The following is a 24,522-nucleotide window of genomic DNA, read 5'->3' on the forward strand; positions in this document are numbered from 1 at the left end:
ATTTAAATACTGTCTCAGTCCATCGTAGTCGCCTTTACGGAAGCAATAACCCTTCCCTTTACCCCTAATGGTAGTTACCTCTTTGAGTAAATCCCACTTCAGCACACTGTGATCACTGCCACCTAGTGGTTCATTTATCTGCAGATTCTTAATGCATGAAGAATCACTGCTGATAATCAAATCAAGAGTATTACTCCCTCTAGTTGCCTCCCGAACATGCTGATGTAGAAAACAATCATCCAATAAATCCACAAAAGTCCTGCTAGTGTGTGAGTAACCAGCCCCCAAATTCCAGTCAATATCTGGGAAATTAAAATCTCCCATTATAAGACACTCTGATTTACTGGCCCACTCTATTTCCCTGAACAGTTCCTTATTATACTCATCAGAGTCATTAGGCCTATAGCACACTCCTACTCTCAATTTTGATCTCCCATTGCTTATGTCACACCAAACTGACTCCACACTGCACTGTCCAGCGATGTCGACTGGCTTCACTTCCTTGGTTTTTATGTGTTTCTTAACTAATAACATAACCCCTCCTCCCTTCCTATCCTGTCTATCCTTTCTGTAGACGTTGTACTCCCCAAATTCCAGTTCCGCATTACTTATATCTGTGTGACACCACGTCTCTGATATCCCAACAATATCTGCCTTCGATGTTTTGAGCAATACCTCAAATTCACTACCAGATTTCAACTGGTAGTGCCCAAAACTTTTATGATCGTTAGAACATTGATGTTCCACTACATTTAAAAATCAGTCGGAGGTCTGCTTAATCGTTTATTTTCTGTGTTATCATCGTGTAACAGCGACGAAAGGTCCTTTTTAGTGAATTTAGTGTATCATATAAGTTTACGATGTCCGATGATAAGATTCATGAGATCCAACCTTTCCTTTCTCCCTAAGATTTTATATTTTGGTCCCCTATTTTTTGTTTGTCCTACCAATGAAAACATACATCCTATTCATTTCTTTCATCCCATTCAGAGACTTATATATCTCAATCAGGACCCTCTTTGGATGCCTAATTAATAAGTGATCTGATTGCGGGATATAAATCCCCGATGGAGGTGAGTAAAATGAATGATATATTTTTTTCTGACAGGAGAGAGACATGAACCAGGGAGAAACAGACGGCTGAATCTCACGAGGTTTACGTTTGGAAGTATTCTGTCAATAATGAAATAAGAAAAAAAAGAGGAAAACAAGACGCGATCTTCTTCTTCCTCTTTTATAAAGGTTATCTGAGCAGATTTTGACTGAGGGTAACTTGTAGTACCTGAGATTTAATTTATTACGCTTAGGCAAATTGTGAATGTTTCATCAGGTTGTTAGAGGTGATGAACTATAGATTCGCTTGTTCGCGAGAAGAGGTTCCTGTCCTTTCTCAAAAAAAAAGGTACCAGACAACTCGCCCCCTTGTGGGAATGCTTCCGATTATGGTATAGCGGCACTGGAATTGGAAAGATATATCTCTATTGTAATATCTTTTTGAACACCACGAAGACGCAACCTGTTGTTGTAGGGTTCCTTCTCAGTAGGCTCGGCGTGTGATGGCAGATGGCTATCAAACTTCAAACCTACTCAAACTTCTAACATCTATTACTTTTCTTCTCGTTTGTTTGAAAGTCCTTGTATTGTCCAATCAACCAAAACCTCTCGAATATCCTCTATCGGTCCCTAATTGTTAATCTGCGCAGGACTATATTGTCCGTTATGATAGGGTGGTAAGCGCATCATATGGTAGGATGGATATGGGAATTGTAGATGGTTGATAGCCAACACTATTCTTTCACATGAACATGTGAATCCATGAGCTAGACTCAAAATCATAACTAAAATATGTAAACAAGTATTTAAAGAAAAATGGCAATTTTTTTAAATTTTAAGTACGCAAAAGGTTGCGCTAAAATTAAGCCAACTACGTGATCCGACATCTCAATGAATTCTAAGAAGGTCACTGTTACAACTAAACTCAAGAATCACCTATGATGTAAATATTGAAATTTCGTATACCTGACTACCGCTAGGTACGCGCTTTCAGCAAAAGATATCAATCTTTATTGCTCTCCCTGAATTTTACTGTGGATATTGTGTAGCAGTTAAAACTTAAAATACAAGGGTGTCTTATTGACTCTTACCGAGGTCCGAACTGGACCTGAATGTTGTTTTCGTGTTTATTATTTAAAAGCAGAACTACTGGAAGCTTCTTGCAAAGATTGATAGAGGACAACCATAAAAACAAAATTAAGTGTCGTAGATGAAATTCAAGGGAAAAGTAATCAAAAGTTTCTGCCTGTGAGTTGGTATCACCATTATCCACCCAGACCTAGAGGATGGCTAGAAGAACATACCTTTATTATTAACAGCACTTCCCACAAAAGATTTATTGTTACCACCACAACACCTATAAAGTTTTTACAACCTTTGCAGCAATCCCGTTACCCGTTCATTGATAAAAAAAAATCTCTTTAGATTCATTCGACTTTCGTCCACCCTTAATAATTTTCACTAACCTTTTCACCTTTCACGAACTGTGGAGAGATCCTTTTCATTACAGCCTTATGGATGGAGATTGCTATAAGGTTTTTTCGCCTGGATAAAGCTATCGCGATGAATATTAAATTACAAATTTAAAACCAGCTTTTGGTGGAGAAATACATTTCCTTTGCTCGTCCTACGGAAATATATAAATATCCACAAAGATCATTTTCATCTTTCCAGTTTAAGATTTACACCGAGCGCCATTACCACCTTCATACGTGCCCTGGAAGTTAAACGTGATACAGTTGTTATTTATAAAGCTAGTAGCATCGAGGCTAGAGTTCTCTCCTCATTCATTCCACTTAATGTTCTATTATAGCATCGATAATAGAGTTATGGATGGCCACTGTGTTCGCTGTAATTCAATATTCCACCCATTTGTAAAGCTGACGTGGTATCTGTTTAGCTTTTACCACCGTGCCACGATGGGTCTCTATGAAATCTTTAGCGAAAATAGATGGGAAATCTCCTCGATTTGAAAATTTATAACTTCCGAGTTATTCTGTGATCTAGAATTTAAGTTCAAGGCAGTAGATTTACCATAATTGCTCTCGGATGGAGTTCTTTGACATAATTTTCAACTCCTGTCAACAGAACTAAATCAATGTGGTACTGATAACGAAAAACCTATGCTTTTCTTTTACTCTTAAAAGTAGTAAAAGAATTCCACAACATGATTTTGTAGAAGGAATTCTACAACAAGATTGTTGGCACCCTTTAAATGTAGCTTCCCTGTATTGATTGGAATTCTGCAGAGAAGCCACCTATAACGCTAGGCTGATGATAAAATTTCTTATGACGCTTGATCTCAAAGGTAAGGAAGAAACATTCACTGGGTTTAAAAAGTAAGGAATAGACATACAATAGGTTTTAAAAGTAAACATAAAATTGAACATATTTTTAAATAAAAATAAAATAAAATCATTTAGGAAAACCAATTTTTGTGTGACCCCGTAAGCAAAGTCCCACATACAACCTGCAATTTGGGTAATTAGATAAAATCAGCCTATTTTCAGAACTTCTGTATTTCTCGTTATCCCTCAAAATGGTCATCATTGAGAAAATGTAGCAAAACGCAAAGGATTTGGATGATTCTTTGAGATATAGAGCAATAGGAAGAATGGAAGCCTGAGAAAGATTGGCTATTTCATATCTAGACTTAGGATACATTAAAACTGTCTCATCGTCTTGTGTAATAGTGAAGTAATGTTAGTGGGGTATTCAGTTTAATACAAGTGTAACCACGTGCCCTTCAGCGTATGGTTACACATCTAAGAACTAACGACAAAACAAAAATGAACGGAAAACTTGATCAAGAAATTGAAGATCATGCTGAGGAAATGCTTCGAGATAGGCTGAAATATTATTGTGTTGTCTGTAAATCTATCCCCACGCATGATAGGATGAACTATATAATGAGCCTTATAGATTAACTGGAGACATGAGGGAATCCGCAAGGCTAATGCGAGAAAGTTTATTGGAGCTTGGCCTGCCCTGGTTAACAGAAACGGTTTATTCTGTAGGAATGGGATTCACTTGAATAGGAGAGGTACACGGGTCTTTGCTGATGTCATAAGGAAGCTTTAATGGTTCGGATGCACTGCCAATCGATAGAGAAGACTCAGATTAACTACAGCACTTCCCTAATAGCCCATAAGCTTCTCATTTTCCGTAATACTGCAAACCTTCGACTGATACCCAACAATCATCTCTTTATCAAAGTCGGTCAGATCACGTCCCTTGCCCATGTCATTCAAGTACTTTGTATGGACAAAACTAATATAAAGGGTTCATGGAAAGGGGGCTTTAAGTGTTCAAAGACACTGTTAATAGATTGGGAAGCCTTTGGTAAGACTCGAATTAATATTCGACCAAAGTTACACTTGTACTCTCCTCGAGAACACTTGAAAATGCATCAAAGTTATACTTACTTATCAAATTGATACATCTTATCAAATGTCAACCCGACTGTAACACACGCTATATAGGCAGCACCACTGTAAAATGTGGATTAACCAAAACTGAAAATGCTAGAGCCTATTATCATAGAAATAGCCTACAATTCAAATTCAATTATTCTGCAACAAAACTTAACCAAGTGACATACCCATAACCTTCAAATATATTCAGAAATAATCTTAATGAAATTCAGATTCAAATCATAAACTATTATTATATGAAGCTTTGGTGGTTCCTTCAGAAATCCCAAAATGTGATTCTCAAAATATGAAATTACCAGCTAACCTTTCTCCAATACGTTTAACGCTTATAAAATTTCCAGCACATGCTTTAGCTGTGTATCCTGGGAGTTGTTTCATCTATAAAAATACGTACAGCTTTCTTTTCTTGGAATAAGACTCTTTCTCGATTCACATCGCAGTTTTAATTATGCATGACAACCTAAGTAAACAGACGTGCACTCCTTTTTCCTTGGAACATTTTAAATTTAATTTTCACTTTAAATTCTGTCTTCAAGCCATACGGATTAAGAGGTGAGTATCGTAAAAAACACAAGCTCTTGCTAAAACCTAAAGATGGAAATAATTGGTACTATAAGTCCTTTCCATAAATAACTTCCATTACAAATATTTGTGAATTATTGAAATACCTCCATGGAATATTTTGATTGCGCTTAAGATGATTAGTTAGACCTTTTTGTTTCTGCAACTGATTCCGAATCATTTTTATACTCTGCTATCATCTTTCAACAGTAGAATAACAGAGAGATTCATTTCCATGCCCTGTCCTCGCGGATACTAGGAAAATGCCTGGGTTCGAATTCCATCAATGGCACGAGGACGTTTTATGGGTTTTTAATTCCGTAGCTGAGTTAGTTGATCTCAAGCAAAGATAGCAAGGTTCCTCCCAGAAATTAGTCGTTTTCATCCAGCAACACGGGCAAACGGACAAGAGAAAACACGAAATTCATTGATCTTGAATACACATGAATCCAGGTTTCTATTACGAATACACACCTTTCAGGTTAGAGTCAATAGATGCTAGAGGGTTGAAGCAAATATAATCTCAGAATATATAAAAATATTTATATATTTTAAAATTTATGTTCTGCCCCGAGACTAGGACAGTTAGGTAACTTATTATTTCCATCAATTCTTGCATAAAGATACATCATTTGATTCTCCACTGCTTGGTACAGAACCTCAAGATGTGGATGACCCATTCCATTGGCTACAGTACCTTGATCGCTCTGTTTAGCGCGAGGAGCAACCTGAAAAGATTCCTTTTCCTTGATTAACATTCTTGCTACGTAGGAGGTTATGATGAAGGAGGTTTGAAGTTATGATGGACATCATGGCGAGATCTAGTCTTCCTTACATTTCGAGGGTACAGCTCTAAAACGGTGTTTGCAGGCCCGCCGCTAGTTAGTACACTGGACCGAATCTATTGGTAACTCTTTAGGAGGCTTCCGGATCAGCTAGTGCATAATCTTGCTACCTCTACTCTGCCAGATAGTGACTGGAGGGAGTCCGAGTAGTGTGTTTGCGGGGGGGAGGCATTGTCCAGGCCACGTTATGTCAAGGATCTGGGTATATTCTTCCCACATGTACGCCATATCCAAAAATTTCATTACTTCATACAGCATGTCCCACCAACTTTTTCTTACTCTTGAATACACCATGAATTGTCAAACTAATAGAGTAAGCTTATCTGCGAAAAGATCTAAACCTCCCAAACACTTTCTAGTTCATTTCACAAATATACGTGGTCTCAATTATAATCTCAACGATGCCCATTTCCACTTGTAGTATAGGTATAGGTATAGATATGTTGAGGGTCTGACGGCTCCGGGGATTTCTCCCATCTCCACGTATGTTCTATGTATCGAGCGACAGTACCCTGTCTATGCCAGAGGTTTAAAAATAATGTATTGGTCATGTGGTACGTAGTTTGTTTTGCCCATTGTTCATCCGGCCTGTTGGCCACCGGGCCCCCAGTGGGACCCGGCGTTACCATACCTAGCGACGGGGACGCCGGTTGGATGTACCAAGAGGCTAATTATACTCTGGCAGGTCCTGCCACTTACTTTTCTGGGATTTCGGTGACTAGGACATAAAATAAAGGTTGGAGTTATCGCTGTTGATTTAAATAAAATTGCATTTAGAAAGCGCTGCGTGGGATTTTACGCTGAAAGAACTATTTCTAGAGAGCCTAAAAGGTCGGGCAAAATTTGATGTGATTTAAATTTGGACATGTGGGGCAGTCGCTGTACAAGAGAAAGTGATGGTAGGGAGGGTGAAGACGGGGGGATGAAATAAGAAGAAGAGGGGTCGAGTAGGAAGGCGATCCCCCATTTTCAGTGGAGCATGCCCATACCCCACGACAGTGAAAATATGGGGACGCGATGTGAGGAGAAGAGCAAATACCCCTCCCCCCCCTCCCCGAAAAAAAAAAAAAGAAAAAGAAAAAGACTTGTAGTCTGCCAACTCCCATGTACGTTTTCTGACAGAATCTCAGTTATCTGTTGCTTCAACTGTTGCTCATCTCAGTTGATCAAATTATTCGCTGTATGATTCCTTTCACCTCAAATGTGGTACTTGTGCATATGTCCGTTCCGACGTTCCCTGTAGTTTGGCAGTTTGGAATCTCCTCTTTTCAATCTTCTCTGGCTTAAACCTCTCTACCCCATTGTGTAAAATTCACGTTGTCTCTACCGTTCTCCCAACTCCACTAATCACTTGGAGCTCTTTGACTTCCTTTCTTTGCAACTTGACTCTCTCCAGTCCAACTTTCCTAACAGTGAGGTAATTTTCCTTGGTGATTTTAATGTTCACAACTCCAGCTGGCTTCCGTTTTCTAGTCACACCGGCCCAGCAGGTAGAGATGATGATGCTTTTGCAATTACTAATGACCTTGCACAGATTGTTCATTTACCTACAAGAATACCAGACAATCCTAATCATACAGCCAATACACTTGATCTTTTTCTCACAAACAACCCTTCTAAGTACACGGTCGAAGTGAGAGCTCCTTTAGGCACTTCAGATCACAACTTGGTGATTGTTTCTTCTCCAATGGAACCTTTATCTCATGGCTATTCCCAACCTCGTGTTGTTTGGCATTACAAGAATGCAAAATGGGATGACCTGCGAGATTTCTTTTCTTCTTTTCCTTGGTCGGATTACTGTTTCAAAACTTCTGATGTCAACGTTTGCTCAGATTGTGTCAGTAAAATTATTCTTGCAGGAATGGAATCCTTTATTCCACACTCCTCTTTAAAATCGCGTCCTTTATCTAAACCTTGGTTTTCCAATAAATGTGCTAAGGCCGTTCGGAAGAAAAATGTTGCATATCGTAATTGGCTTGTTTCTAATTCTCCAGTTTCATTTTCTGCCTACACCAAAGCTCACAACAATTGTAAAGCAGTTATTAATCAGTCCAAAGTAGATTTTGAACAGGACAAGAGTAGAAAACTTGCTTCTTGCCCTAATGGTAGCCGAGCATTCTGGTCTGTTGACAAAGCTATTGGCCGCAACTTTTTCCCATTTCTGCTCCCACCTCTGTCCAAACCAGATGGTTCTGTTTTCACTTCGGCCAAGGATAATGCTGACCTGCTAGCATCGCATTTTTCTTCCAACTCAAAAGTTGATTAATGATCTTGGTAAAACACCTCCCACCATTCCCAACAGGCTCCATTCCATGCATCCTGTTGTCTTCCGTCAAAAAGATGTCAGAAGGATTTTGACGGATCTTGATGCTAAGAAAACTCCAGATACCGATGGTATTTCTCCACTTGTTCTCAAAACCTGTGCTCCTGAACTTACTCCTATTCTTTGCCACCTTTTTTCACTTTCTTATTCCAAACGTGTTTTTCCTTCTGCTTGGAAATTTGCTCATATCCAGCCAGTTCCTAAAAAGGGTGACAAATCCCTCCCATCCAGTTATCGTCCCACTGCAATTACTTCTACTCTTTCTAAAGTAATGGAGAAATCAATTAACCGCCAACTCTTAAACTATCTAGAAACCTTCTGTCTGATCAACGATCACCAGTATGGATTCCGTCAGTGTCGATCCACTGGTGATATTCTGGATTATGTTACCCATTTATGGACTAATTCAATGGAAAGGTTCGGTGAAACACAAGTAGTTGCTCTTGACATCTCAAAGGCTTTTGATCGTGTTTGGCATAAAGGTCTTCTAAACAAGCTTCCATCTTATGATTTTCCAACTGTTTTTTGTAATTGATTTTCCAGTTTTCTCTCTGATCGCTCACTGAGGGTGATGGTAGATGGCTCTCTGTCTTCTAACTTCTCCACTAATGCTGGTGTCCTCCAAGGTTCAGTTCTTTCCCCCACTCTTTTCCTCTTGTATATCAATGACCTTCTTCCATTGACTGGAAATCCTATCCATAGTTTTGCCGATGATAGCACATTGCATTCCACTTTCCATTTTGAGAAACCTTGCCCTGCTCAATCAGCTTCAACTTCTCAAATATCCGCTACCAATTCCTTAAATGCCGATCTCCAGGTAATTCTCCAGTGGGGCAAAGACAACTTAGTTGATTTCAACCCTTCTAAAACTCAGTCTTATCTTATATCTCGCAAAAAGGATTCTTCTGCTCCTATGCTTATCTTTAGTGACACTCCAATTTCTAGGCAAAAGGATATATCTCTTTTGGGGATTATCCTGACTTCTAATCTCTCTTGGCACAAGCACATTACAAATATTGCTTCCTCTGCATCTAAAAAACTTGGTTTTCTCTTTCGCTCTCAGCGTTACTTTTCTTCCAAACAGCTGTTCACTCTTTACAAATCGCAAATCCGCCCTACCATGGAATATTGTTCCCACATCTGGGGCGGTGCCCCCCCCCAAAACCTCCCTCAGGCTTCTAGATTCCATTCAGAAGAGGGTAGTTAGGGTAATTAATGATCCATCTCTAACAGAGTCTCTCCACTCGCTCTCCCATAGACGTACTGTTTCTGCTGCATGCCTCTTCTACAGATATTTCTATGGGCACTGTTCTTCTGAATTGGTTTCTATAATTCCCGCTCTCTCTTTCAAAACAGTCCGAACACATTCCGCCAACAGCCACCATCCATTTACTGTCCAACTTCAAGCCCACAGAACCAACTTTTCATCTTCCTCATTTATTCATTCAACTGCCGTTTTCTGGAACAACCTTCCTTCATGCGTATTTCCTGAAAATTATAGTCAAATTATATGTCAACAAATATCTTCTTTCGTCTTCTCAATCTCCAATCTAAGCACGATACTAAGTACTGTAGATTCCAATACCTATCGTGTTTGGGATTTTCATTAAAAAAATAAAAAAGGTTCAGTTGCTGGAAGAGCTTCCTTTCGTCAATGAATATTAATCGTATATATAAGAATGCCTTTCTGTGTTAACGCCTTTTATATATCGACTCGTGTTATACGAGCAATTTCCTCATCTCGCTGCTAGCTCAGTAACTGCAATCTGTAGGCTTTATTCTGTTTCCATCTTGTATATCGGCGACTTTCTTCCATTGATCAGAAATCCCATCTGTAGTTCTGGTGATGATTGTCCACTACATTCGACCTTTCTGTTTGAGAAATCTTGTTACTGCCGGAAGGTTCTTAAGTGCCAATTTCTTGAACGTTTTCCAATGGAAAGAATAACGTAATCATTTGCAATCCGTGAAAACTCAATCCCATCTTATTTCCCCCAAAATGAATCTTCCTCTCTCTCTGAAGCTCATCATCAACACCACCTGCTTTTCTAGAAAATAGCATATTTATTTAGCAGAAATAGCAGAACCTTAATTTCGAAACATTATTAGCATAAAAATATCAGAAATGTTATATCTTCTGCATAAACATGATTATTTAATGAAAAGACTTTCGAGCCTACAGGTCAGTAAGGCTCCTGAGGTTGATGGCATATACCCTATAATCTTAAGGGAGGAGGCAAGTGAGTGCATTGAGGCTAATTATGAGAGATCACTGGACTTGGGAGTGATTTCGATTCAGTTGGATTGGAAAAGTGCCAATGTATCTGCAATACATAAGGGCGGTTCTAAGAGTGAAGTGGGAAATTATCGGCCGGTCAGTCTAACTTCCGTAGTAGGGAAAATCATGGCGGCAATGATCAAGTGGAATTCAGGATCATTTAGATAGAAATGGAATTCTGAAGGATGCTCAGCATGATTTTGTAAAGGAAAAATCATGTTTAACTAATCTGGTTAGCTATTTTGACAGGGTCACTCGTGAGCTGGATTTAGGGATAATTTAGGCAGGAAGCAGAGGGTTGTGATTAATGTAAGAAGTAGGGTTCCCCAAGGGTCAGTATTGGGACTACTGTTGTTTTTTTTATTAAATAACATCGATGGAGGGATAGGGAGCGTAATGTCTAAATTTGCAGATGATGTAAAGATTGGTAGAGTAGTCATCGATCACCGCCAAGCAGAGCTTCTTCAGAATGACCTAGATAGACCAGGGACAGTCAGAAAAATGGCAACTATGCTTTAGTCCAGAAAAGTGTAAGTTTGCTGGATTAAAGACACCTGGGGAACAGTAACCCCAAAATAACTTTCCTCCAATAATGGAGGAAATGGACTTGGATGTTACGATACGGTCAGACACGAAGTTCATGGGGCAGGGAAAGACTTTCTTCCCTCGCCCCATCCGTATTAGAGTACTATATTTGGAGATTTTCAATAATCTTTTCTATCTGAAATCACTATAAAAGCATTCTTGGAATTTATTTAAAAAAATCAGATTTAGATTCCTTTTGTATCTAAAAGACTTTTGCCTTGTAAAAATATAAAAAGTAGAGGGAATTTCAAAACCACAGGTACAAATGGCAGAGAATAAAAACAGATGACATTGCAATAATAAAACATATAACATAAAAATAAGCAAACATTGGAAGGAGTACATTCCTTTCTTCGATGAAAAATCGCTTCCAACCAGCAGTTTAATACATTGTGATAGTACACTGAAAGGACAGAATTCATGGAATACCTGGTTTCTGGGAAATTCGACGCTGTCACCCTCTCGCTAGTGGACGAATCCACCGCTTGGTAGGTATATAGGTACACTGCATTCACATAGACAGTAATTCGATGTCAGTACGGATAAACATCGTGAGTTAACCGACTTTGAAAGAAGGATGATAGTGGGTGCCTGACGCACAGGTCACTCTATCGTGGAGGTGATATAGAAATTGCACTATCCCCCGTTCGACAGTGTCAAGAGTGTATCGGGAATACTCCATTTCCGGAATAACATCGTGTACAGCGAGCGCTGTGGGCGGCAACAGGTGGTGGATGAAAGTGACCGTCGACGTCTGTCTCGCATTGTTTCAGCCAACCGGAGAGCGACAGTGACACAAATCACCGTCGACTTCAACGAGGGAGGTGCCAGAAACGTCTCCACCAAGACCATCAGGCGATCATTAGCAGCAATAGGTTATGGGAGCCGCCGACCCACAAGAGTCCCATTGCTAACACCACGACAAGGGGCTCTACGCCTCAACTGGGCGAAAGAACATCGGCAATGAACCTTGGATGATTGGAGACGGGTCTCCTGGTCCGATGAGTCCCGTTTCCAGTTATTTCGAGCGTACGGGAGTGTGCATACGAAACTATGCACCCGCCATGTCAACAAGGAACTGTTCAGGCAGGTGGACGGTCGGTAGTGGTCTGGGGTGTGCTCAACTGGCGCGTGTCGGAACGTCTGGTACGTCTAGACGCATCTCTGAACGGTCCAGGTTACGTATCCATCCTTGCAGACCATCTGCATCCCTTCATGCCCATCGTGCACTCACAGGGCAATGGACTATTCCAGCAGGACAATGCGCCTGCCCACAGAGCGGTGGTAACTAGAACGTGGTTCGGAGAGCATTTCGCAGATTTTTACCACTATGGAATGGCCTCTCCGTTCACCGGACAAGAACCCCGTGGAGCATCTTTTGGATGGTGTGGAAAGGTCCGTTCGAGCTTTGGATCCTCCACCCAGGAATGCGACGGAATTATGGACAGCGGTGCAGCAAGCATGGATGGAAATAACTGTGGAACGCTTTAGTGAACTAGAGGACTCAATGACTCGTCGTGTGACTGCCCTTATCAGGGCGAAAGATGAATGCGCATTGATATAAACCATTATCTGATTTATTTATTTTATAACTGATTTCAAACTCTTGATCCGAAAGATTGTGATATTTCCAAAGATCACAGTTTAACATTATTCAATTTTTAATTTAATGATATTATTGCTTAGAATTTGTAACTCTTGTGGCCATTTATGAAAATTAAGGAATGGAAATTGGGAAAAAAGTGTGTATTATTATAACTGAAATGGATTTACCTTCACTGGAGTAAATTATCGATCTTTGCTCCTTTTCTCGACTGTCTTAAAGTAGTTCTTAAATAATACCATTGTTGACGTCTGAGACAAAGCTTTTAGCCAACAATCGCAATCAATTCATAGACCAAACAGATTAAACTCCGCTATTTGTCTAAGAAAATGGTAGAGTTGGATGGCAAAAAAAATGGTAGTAAGAAGAAATTTAGTGGACAGTTGGTGTCTGTAGTCAATATTATCACTATGATAAGTGCATTAATATAAAAAATGGCTTTTTTGCAGACAGCTCTGTACCTTGTCAGTAATTTCAGTTTACATAGTGGCGTGTATTAGTAAAAGCAAAACACAATGCAGGCAATGGTGCATTAACCCTGCGCGATAGTTGTTGGGGACTCTCTTATCAACCCTCTCAGGAGTACGCTTCACTAATCGTCCTATGGTAACCACTCGGCATCTACTAAGTCCTTGGGATGACTCGATTCATCAGTGGAACTTGGGAGCAATATCCTTTGCAGGAAGGGTTTTAATTAAGTGGACGATTCTGATCGTGGTATTAATGAATGCTGTGACAATAAACGCCTTTTAAGTACTTAAAAGAGATTACATCGTCGGCTATTCAAATTCTTTTGATACAACAGATAACAGGAGGTAACCCAGCAGAGATTGCATTGTAGGCAGTCTCTGGAAGACTACACCAGTCCAGAAACTTAATTATTGTTATTTATTCAATTTATTACTTTATACAACCACCCCCTGAACAGCATGCAAGCTAGAGGGTGCAAAAAGAGTACTTACAAAATATAATTAATAATATACACTCTGCTGCCACTTTATTAGGTACACCTACCTAGTAGCGTGTTGAGTCTCCTTTAGCCTTCAAAGCAGCCTGAATTCGTCTAGGCATGGATTGAACAAGATGCTGAAAACGTTGTGCAGGAATGGAGTACCATGCAGGCATGAGTATATAACGCAGTTCCTTGAGATTCGACGGAGGTGTAAGCCTACAGCGAACAGCCCTTTCCAGCTCATTCCAATGATGTTCAATAGGATTGAGATTCGTGGACTGAGCGGGCCACTGCAGCAAAGAAAAGTCATTGTCATGTTCCTGGAGCCATTCCATAGTGATTCGGGCTTTCTGCACCGACACATTATCCTGCTGGAAGTAACCATCTCACTCAGGATAAACTGTCAACATGAACGGATGCACTTGGTCAGCAACGATGTTTAGGTACGATATGGCATTCAGCCGTGAATCTGTGGGTATCAATGGACCCAACGTGTGCCAAGAAAACATTCCCCACCCCATAACACTGCCCCCACCACCTTGCACAGTAGTCGTCAGACATGACGGGTCCATGGATTCATGTTGTTTTTGCCAAATTCTGAGCCTTCCATCAACATGATGCAAAAGGGAATTTCGACTCGTTAGACCAAGCAACTGTTTTCTAATCCTCGATAGTCCAGTGCTGGTGTTGCAGTGCCCACAGGAGGCGTTCCCTCTTGTTCTTCATTAATAACAAAGGTACGCGACGTGGCAGTCGGCTGTTGTAGTCCATTCGCGACAAAGTGCGATAGTGGTCGGTTGCGATATTTTGTTCTGAGCAACAAGGTTGTATTGTGACGTGATGTTCGACGTTGTGGCCCGTCTATTTGCTTACACAATTCTAGCCATCCTCCTCTGACCTCTCTCATCAACAAGCGATTTTCTTCCACAGGAGTGTCGTTGAGAGGATGTTTTCTGTTCGTTACACCATTCTCTATACACCCTTGAAACGGTGGTTCGTGAAAAGTTTAGAATTGCCGTTTCAGAGATGCTTTGCCCAGCGTCTTGCACCTACTACCATGCCACGTTCGAAGTCCGTTAGATCACTCCTTTTCCCCATTCTTGTTACGGTTTGTATGCTTCTTAACTGATACTAGAAAGGTTGTTCTGCTGCATTTATATCCACAACTGTGGTCATGTGACTTGCAACGTTGTGGGACGAACCATTTGTGTGCACAGCAGGGGTGTACCTAATAAAGTGGCAGCAGAGTATATACAATAAGAGTATTGATCTACAGAAATATTTACAATTGTACTTTGGATAGGAGTTCTAGAAAAGGTAAAGTAAACGTCACTGGTTCCTCGGATCAAGTGAGAGTACACAGTCGGTTGTTTCTTGCTGGACATCTCTATAAGGGTTTAGGCGTGGCTCACTCAAGGCTGCGATAAAGGTTCTCCTGGATTGCTGTTTTGTGTGTCTTATTTTCGGTTACTTAAGTGGTTACCATGGACATATATAATAAAGTACGTTCTGGAGTAGTCCTGATGAGCACACATGTGGCGTCCAGCCTAGCAAAATATTCTTCGAAAGGGCCCTCAGAACTATTTGAAATCTCACATTGCTGGTCCTGTTCCCAAAATTGTACCAAGCATCTACAGACAGCTTATCAAATTTTCCCAGCAGCTGGTTCTTGGCGGTTTAAACATGGGAATTAAAATAAAATAGCTGAATTATATTGGATGCTGTTCGACATGAAAATGCTATGCTATCTGTATCTGTTCCTCGGGCATGGTCCAAGCTAGACATATCTCAATCCTTTAGCAACATTGATAAACATATTTGATATGTTTATCAATGTTCATCACGCCCGGCTTGGAGGATAATTCATGGACATCCACCAGTTGAGGCAAATAAAGTCAAGTTGAGGGTATAAACCAACTCGGCCAGTTTATATTGTGGAGCTCTTGAGAAGATCAACCATTTTGCAATTTTCTGCAATTTTTTTTCTGTTCCAGCAGTGCCAAGCATATTCTCAAATTCGTTATCAATGAAGGAAAATATCGGGCGTGGAAATTGTGGTAAAGAAAATTACAGAGATCCTTTGCTGAAGTATCTAAATATTTGCTTCGCTCTATGCATGCCTCTATAAGGAACATTCTTCTAGTAGAGTTAGAACAATTTAGAGAGCAGAGATTTAGGCAGCACTGGTAACACCTCTGTCGTCTAGTGGAACATGACATCTCTTTGTAGCTTATATAATAAGGTTGATTTAGTGTGAGGGAAAGTACAAATTAAGTTTGTGTTAGCTGAGCTTTGTTTTAAGATGGAAAAGGACCAAGCGGACAATTATGTCTCTCCTGACAAAGGAGAAGTCTGCTTTGCAAAGTATGTGGATTGAAAGAGGAAGACGCCCTTTGAATCAATGCAAGTCACGCTTACTCTTGGTGGTTGCCAATCTGGTAGTCATCAACTGAGCCCTCCTCAGAGTGAGTCTGATGATCATTTTGATCCCAAGTTAATATAGTATGAATGGTGGCCTTAGTTTAGTTGAGGGTAACTGTCCCTTTCTGTTTTCGTTAGCACCTTCCTTCTCTTACTATCATTTTCCTCTATCTTTTCTCATGTCTGAAGGAAGCAGAGGTGTGGAAAAGGCTTACTTTTCCTTTACTCATACAGGCGGAATTAACAGATTTCCAGAGGGGGAATGATAACAAGTTGCCATGTACGCAATCTGTCTGTACACGGTATTTCTCAACGGCAACGAAGATCCCAGGTCAACGATTGGTGATAGAATCTTCATATGGTAGCGGACTGGTACTGAAAGCGTTACTAAACGAACGTGACAGGAGAGTCCTGCAAAGAATTATCCGTTCAGAACGTGGTTCCACATTGTCGCATTACACACAGGCCCACAGTGAGACGATGGGGAAGCATGTCAGCACCAGAGCAATGCGCAGGACATTGCATGATATGTATTTTCATGGTCGTGCAGCCGTCCACTAGCCAATTACACCGACTAATGCTAGAAGTCATATAGCTTGGTGTAAGACCTGCTATTGCTGGACCAGAGACCAATGAAAAGTTATGTTTTGGAGTTTGCATGGTCTACTAGTCTGACAGTCGTGCCTGGGTGGGGCGAATGCCTGGAGAAAGTTACCTATGGACTGTATGTATCCTCACAATGATGTTTGGTAGGCTGGGGCTGTTTTTGATGTTTTTGAGTGAGACCATTAGTTGTTTGGTACAAAACCATGAATTCCACCTTCTATCCAGTCCGTCACAATGCTGCTGGCATTGTGACGGACTGGTCTAAGGACATGAGCGTCGAAAAGTTGGACTACTGGCCAGTCCAGAGTACTGACCTTAATCATACAGAGAACCCCTCTGGGATCAATTGCATCTTCCGCTGGTTTGTGTGTGCTGAGAGACCTCGTGGATAGTACACTACAGATATTTGTAAGAGGATTACCTGCATTTCTGGAAGAAGTTCCACTGGAAACACTCCGCCAAACGTTGTACATGCATGATGAGGCTCCAGAACTTTTTTAACCCCTCCACTTGAGAATTTCTCCATAATAAAGCCATGAGATTATCAATCTGCAGAAATAACTCTTTCCAATTAGGTTATAAAACTCCTGCACTGAGCAGCATTATTGATGGACACCAACTCTCTCCATCTTCTATCGTGTTTTTATTGACTCGAAGTTAAGGGACTCGAACGTGTGATTAAAAAAAAAATTATTTTCATTGTTCTCATAAAGGTGATTTATGCAGAGTTTTAATGGTGTATTAAAACTAGATCGCATGTATAGCTTAGCTTAATTTTCAGCACTCACCTCATACTGTTTTATCTGGATTTTATGTAGTTTAAGAGGTTAATATTTTTCTTGTAATATACTGATTCGATAATGTTTTTTAGGGTGGTCTTATATGAAGCAACAACGATATGTCTTCTGTTTTTTACTATAATGTCCCAATCTTCTCTAATAATTTACTAGGTTATTCGAGAATGAATATTCCGAATCCATGTTAAATATAATTATTACCCTTTCTATTTTCTATCACGTGTAAATGACTATATGTTTCGCAATATGGACAGCCTAAAATATTTCTATGGTTACAGAATAATAAGTTGGTGACTTCCTCGATTCTGGAGAATGTCGCCCATTTATTTCTCCCTATTTCAAAACAAAGTCGTCAAAAGCATATTAATTTCAGAAATGTTCCGAAATGAGCATTATTAAAGGTTATAACTGATCTGATCTGTAAGCCTTTTAATATGATACTCACAGGCCGTTAAATATCGCTTATTAATGCCTACAACAACAATCAATCCTTGGAAAATGAAACCATAAACAAGCAGTAATGTGCGATAATCATCATCTTGATGTAGTTCTTTTTATGAACATAATTATCCATTAGGAAAATAATCTAAATTTAATATTCTCTGATAGCTTTCACTCCTCCACACGCGAAGCTTGGAAATGTGAAAAAAAAAATGAGAGGGGGGATCACCTCTTTATTACTTAACAAGCATCCCACTTGGAAGAGTTACCATGACAACAGGAACATCGGTCAACATGAGCAGACAGTTATTTCTGGAGTTAAAATAAAGAACTGTTGCAGTCCCTGACCCATATTTATTTCTGTGTATTTTCTTTCAAAGAATGAGCGTCAATCGATTGATTGTAGTTTAATTTATCTGCAAGATAACCAATGGCATAAACTCATCTTGCATTTGTTTCCCTGAGATTATAGATCAATTCAGAATCGTTTCTTGATGAAAATAATTGTAATGCGAATTACTTCTCTAAGTGCCATCAAAAATCGTATTCTAAAACATATTTTTATAAGACGTTTCTTTGTAAGGTGAAAGAGTCAAAGATATAAACGTTTCTGTACAGTTTAGGTATTATTACTAAAAGAAAGTTTGTTCTAATGTCCGATAAATATTGCAAGAAGCATACAGCTACTACATCAATGGAAAGGTAACTAACTAAATGGACTAGCAAAGATAAATAAGCAAGGCTTTCAAGAGTTCTCTCTATCTGCTTCGATGTCTGTCAGTAAACACATAAAATAGGATGGTAAAACAACTCAGAGGGTTAGAATCGGCGAATTTCTTGAGAAAAGTAAGTGGAAGCCATATCCAAAATATAAAATATTAATAGAAAGAGCAAGGGGTTTATTCAGAAATTAAACTCCCCTTTTCAGAGAGAGAGAAATACACTTAAAAAAATTGTAAATTAAGAAGACACCTTTCTTATGAATTCTTATACCATCAATAACAGATACTTCACCAGATTTGAAGTTGCACACTATGGTTAAAGTGTCCTTTTTTAAGGAATATTCAGCTTTATATAAATTGTGTGGTTGGTTCTTATATTGCGGGTAAAACTTCAGACATTCCTAGAAAAACTTGTAGTGGAGGGCTTTTATACTACGATCAACGAAACCATCCAACTAAAGTGGAATTTACTTCTTTGTAAGTTTTTCCTGCAACCGATATAACCGCGCACAGTTGACAATGCTGCCCAGCTCTAAAAAAAAGGCAGCGGAGAGGGAAACAAAAGAGAAACGAAAGAGAAAGACAAGCAAGAGCCAAGAAAAGGAATGAGAGAAGCGGTAAATTTCATTATGAGCCAAATGTTGCCATTTGATCAAATGATTTCCCATCGTGGGTATGCACGCAGCACTTCACACTCTTGATAAAACATTGACTGCTTCGCTAAATGGAAGCCCGCAGAGCACGATAAACGCTAAATGAATTTCGTCCCTTACAAGAAACAATTTATTACTGAGAACACAATGACGTTAAAGAGCGAACGCCAGAATTCCTAGAGCGCTTAACAAGAATTTCATCTTAATAAAAGACCTGTTGACGGAAACCAGTTGATCTGTGCAAAGTCTAAAGAGAAAGGCTGAACGGGGAAAATGAAGTAATCGTGGAAGGAATTTCATCGAGTTCTATCCCACCCAGAGGTCGTCGCCCCAAGAATTTAATCGACTTAATTCGTTCACCTTTCAAGTCTGCTTAGCAACTGAATACAGTTACACGTGTGTAGGAGAGACATAAAAGGAACTTTTAAAAGATTGCAAAACTTGTAATGGTCGATATTCGCATTAAAAACCAGTTAAAATTGGATACGTAAAAATACGTGTACATTTTACGTATTATTTGGCCAAAATCTCCATCAAGTTGAGTATTGGATGGAACGAAATGGTCCACTTCTCTATCGATATCAAAATAGGAAAATTTTCTTCTGGAATGCTTGCAAAAGAGACATTTCGTACAAGAACGAGCAGGGTTCCCCCAATAAAAGATAAATATCGGATTTGTGATGGGTAGTTTGAGAAAGATATGTTGTCCTAAAATCTATTTCATATGGCAGTTATGCAAAGATGCTAGTTGGTGTGTTATCCATACATATATACAAGTGATGTGTAAAAATATCTTTATCGCAAAACTCTCGCTATAAAAAAGTAAGACAAATACTTCTTATTACACGTACAAGCTTCTTGCTTTTATGTTTATAAACTTTAGATGCCGAAATCATAAACTACAGGGAAAAATAATTTGAAAGAACGAATGATAATATTGCAAATACACCTAATATATTGCGATATAACTACCCAATTAAAGTATTTATTAAGATTGCATTAAAATCATTTTAATTTCATCATTTCAGTAATAATAAAGTGGTGTTGCAATAAATTTGCATTTCATAAATAGTAAAATTAACAAAATAATCATTTGCTTTAATTTTTAAAATTAACTGAAATCTTACTGAACTTCTTTATTAAAAATATTAAACAATTACTAGAAAAGCAATGGACTTTTTTTCTTAAATTGCTACTTCACTGGAGCATTCAAAATTTGACTGCTCCCATGGTAAGAGTCTCTTACCATGGGTAAGATCCATGGGTAAGAGTCTCTTACCATGGGTAAGAGACTCTTACCCATGGATCTTTGCAACACTGAGCAGTGGATAAGCTTAGCTCTTCCTACTGCTTTGCGGTGATTGGAAGATCTATTCCTTCGCGTAATTTTGTTTCCGGATTTAAAACCAATGGCAAGGGGGGGAACCCCTGAACCGTCTACTGGGAACCGAGTTTCACCTTTTGCTGCTGGTTTAAAATCGGGAAACAAAATTAAGGGAAAGAATAGATCGTCCAATGAGTGCGAAGTAGGTGGAGCTAGATCTGGTCATCATTTGCTGTTGCAAAGATCCATGGTAAGAGTCTCCTTCTGAAGTTTAACCACTTTCGCATTGCAGTTGTATTAAAAATTGTTATTTAATGTTCATTATATTTCTGGAAAAGGAGTAAGCTCTTTATTTATTGTTTCTTAATCTATTCATCTAATCAAAAGGTTAGGAACCTATGACACTTGCGCCAAATATAGCACACAAGACTATTCAGTCAAACCACCAAAAATTGACATAAAAATCGCAAAGGAAAGAAAAAAAAAACAAAATAAAAGTTCCTAATTACCAAGTTAACTGTTCCTACAAATTCTTAAATTTACTCCTTCCCACCCCACCCTCTCAATTTCGAAATAAAACAAATGCCCGAATATCAATTGAATTTTCCTAGGCAAGGTCCCTACGTGTATTCCCACTTCAATATCCTTTTGACTGCAAACAACAACAAAACAATTTAGATTTAAAAATAAATTGAAACACTCGTTCTAATATCCTTTTATATTAACCAGAAATTGAAACCATATTCCATTCATTACTACTGCTTTGCAAAATCTACGCAGTTGCCCAGTTTTTCTTTAATATATTTAAAATAAAGAAAGAATATTTCCTCGTAGAAATATTTAGAATATTTCTCAAAAGATACACAATACATAGCGACTAAGCAGCTGCCAAGTTTCTCGATGTTATACTCTGCTTAAGAAACACGTAGAATGTTGCTAACTGAACAAAAAAATTCACCAGACAGTTTTATTTCTTTACATCGAATTCCAGGTACGAACTTCCTCAGTTACTGTACAAAACTTCTCTTGCTTCCTTCGACTCGCCGTGCAAACAACCATTAATAACGAAAGCGAGTCTTACGTAATCCAATTGCAATCCTTCCTCTCGCCATCACAAAAAAGAACGTTAAAGAAACGAACTAAACCGTGATCTTTTCTTAAATAAAACTTGCGTGGTATTTGCGTCAACAATCCTCCCTTCCTGGTCTTTCTATAGTTTTTTCTGCAAAAAAATCCTCTTCAAGATAATGAGCTGTTTATCCAAATCGTTATGAAGTAACACACCAAGATGAAGTAATAATAATTAGAACTTATAATTGGCATCCTCCAAAATATTCCTCTTTTGCGTGAATGTGTTTTACCTTTACGAATGTATTCAAAATATCAATTGTGTTCCAAAACTGTTCTGCTTCACGTATTTTAATACTTTTTAAGCTTTTCAGCGGTTGCAACACAACACCAGCACACAAATATTCTAAACGTATAATTCTTGCATCATCTTTTAATATTCTGAGCGTTTAAACTGTTGCTGAGTCAAACTTTTCGATGGTCAAATGAATGCTCTTTTGAATTTCAAGTTTCTAAACTTCTCAACATCTTTCAAGCTCTTCATCTTTACAATTTCTCCTTCCCATGCGTCCAAAAATACTCTAAGCTCTTCAATGGTCTCCAGATGACAATTAATTCAACCATATAAGAAAAGTTTGAATTTAAATCCCGGGATTTTTATGAAAATTACAAAGATATAGCCCATTTTGGATTGTAGATGGAATTTAGTTAATCGAATTTAGTCATATTATATAATTAAAATAGTTAACTAAATTTCACAATTATGAATACGATTAAAATACACCGTTATGAATGCATCGCGTGTTCAGATCATTTCATAATTCGCACGTTAAGCCTCGAATTCCACTAAACAGCGAATGGGAAACTGCTCCAATATCAGTGGAGAAACAGCTCTATAATCAACTGTCACTAACATGCCAATTCTGTTGCGTAGCGGAGGTCTTAGAGTGAGAAAATGCGAACCAAGTGACATCGAACCCCATCATCTATACGACTAATCACATCCTGGGTTTGCTCCAGCAAGTAGAACACCTCAGTTACCAAACTGTTGGTATTAATTATAATTCTCGAACATCTGGATGGTTATAGACGAGCTTCTGAAAGTGAAGAGAAGTTAATATTGTGTCAATAGCGCTGTTTAAAGGGGATAAACATCAGTTTATTATTAAAGTATACAGCTCCTCGTATAGAAAATAGTTTTAAAAAATATCCGGGACATCTTCCACTTAAAGGAATTGACCTAGGCTGTTTACATTTACAGAAATCCCCAAAGATGCTGTGGTTTGCAACATTTGCAATGTTTAATGTCCATTTTATGTTCTCTCTGTGTCTTTACGATTCAATTTGAGAGTCCGTTAATGCAAATATGTCATTTATGAAAGAGAACAGCACTGCCAAATCGAGCATCATCAACTGGAACAAGAAAACCGCAGAAGATAAGCAATAATATTTAATTAGTGTATTTAATATTTAATTACCAGAAAGGGCATTAACAGTTAAAATCGCTGCTGAGTGCAATTACCAACAATAAACACATTTTCCAACTCCAATAAATGTAATGTTCAAATTTTAAAGCAGTTATCCTCGACGTGGTAATTAAGACAGTCTGGATCTTATTTTCCGATCTCTAAGAAAAGGAGAAAAGGATGGTTATTTTTAATACTCCTAGCTAAATTCTTTCTCTATTATTCGGGGTTAATTCTGCTTACTTAAACGACTTTAAAGCTTCAAATATACGAAGTTTGTAGATCATCGCGCTCCAGCACACACACACATCCAGTCTCCGTAACCATGACAACTGATGTAAACTAATGAACTTGGATAATTAAAGCTACTCAAAGTTCGGTGAACATTTAAATGACCAGCCACGGGTGCTTAAAAAAAAATTAAGACCTTTTCATTGATAAAACTTCTGGTTTTTTTTCCACTTCAGTTCGATCGAGAAAAAAAAAATTCAAAAAATAAAAGGATAAATCAAAAGCTTTTCTTACCTTTGGAAATTGTTTTTCGCTTTCTCCGTCGTCCGTAACACATCCGGAGAGCAGAGCGGAGGATAGAACAAAGAGCGCGACCACCACATGCCGTGACCACACCAAAGTGCATGCCATGCTGACAACCTCTGAGAGATGATGCAAATTCTTTCGGTTTGCCACTTAACGCCAGCGTTGGCGCCTAGACGCGTCAGTGGATCAGGTGCGTCCAATCAACAGGTGATGAGTGCAGCGTGTTCGGGTGCGCGCGCCCGAAAAATCCCCTCTTGTTTTTCTGTTTTTTTTTTTTTCTTGGCTTTTTTTTTCCAGCGGCCCTTGAGAAGAATAATCGAGAGTCACACGACAAAACAGCAGACGGTTCGATCAAATGCACCTGAACATACACACACACGCACACACAGTGGAGTTTGTGGATTTTGCTACATTTTATATACGCTGCTTCCTACGTGAGGCGCCAGTAGTAAATGACGACATGCGGGGGCTTACTTTCTTGTGCACGTGCAACCAGAGCTTGCTACTTCCGCTGACAGGCGCTTCCGAATAGGTGATAATTAATGAATTGCAGGACTTTGTTGTCGTCCTTGGACACATAAAGTGCGCGTAATGTTGTCAAAGTACTGAAAACAGACACATCAGATTTTCTAGTGAGTTTTAGAAACATCTCGAATGGCCTTTCTGGGATTTTCGATACGCTTAAGAAAGATTGGATGATACCGAAGTCATCAGACGAGTGTGTTTGTCTGGAGAAGGAGGAGTTTTGATGTACATTTATGGATGTTATTTTTCATATTTGGTTCTCCTTTTTTTTTTCCTGGAAGGTGTTGGGTTTTCTTGGTATTTTATAACTTAGGAATAAAAGTTTCTT

The 24,522-nt window shown here is 38.9% G+C and overlaps 1 protein-coding gene across 1 annotated transcript in view; it reads right to left on the minus strand.

The window, feature by feature from the left end:
* The window catches only part of LOC150085420 (uncharacterized), a 40,061-nt gene extending 16,217 nt beyond the window's left edge, over nucleotides 1–23,844 (minus strand). The window contains exon 1 of the mRNA XM_090373222.1: nucleotides 23,658–23,844. Coding sequence (XP_090229348.1) covers nucleotides 23,658–23,774 — 117 coding nt within the window. The 5' untranslated portion in view covers nucleotides 23,775–23,844. The remainder of the gene's footprint in view (nucleotides 1–23,657) is intronic.
* Nucleotides 23,845–24,522: the final 678 nt, after the last annotated feature.

Source organism: Mastigoproctus giganteus, chromosome 5, assembly GCF_048544385.1.
Source record: "Mastigoproctus giganteus isolate SK-2022 chromosome 5, ASM4854438v1, whole genome shotgun sequence".
Classification (NCBI taxonomy): domain Eukaryota; kingdom Metazoa; phylum Arthropoda; class Arachnida; order Uropygi; family Thelyphonidae; genus Mastigoproctus; species Mastigoproctus giganteus.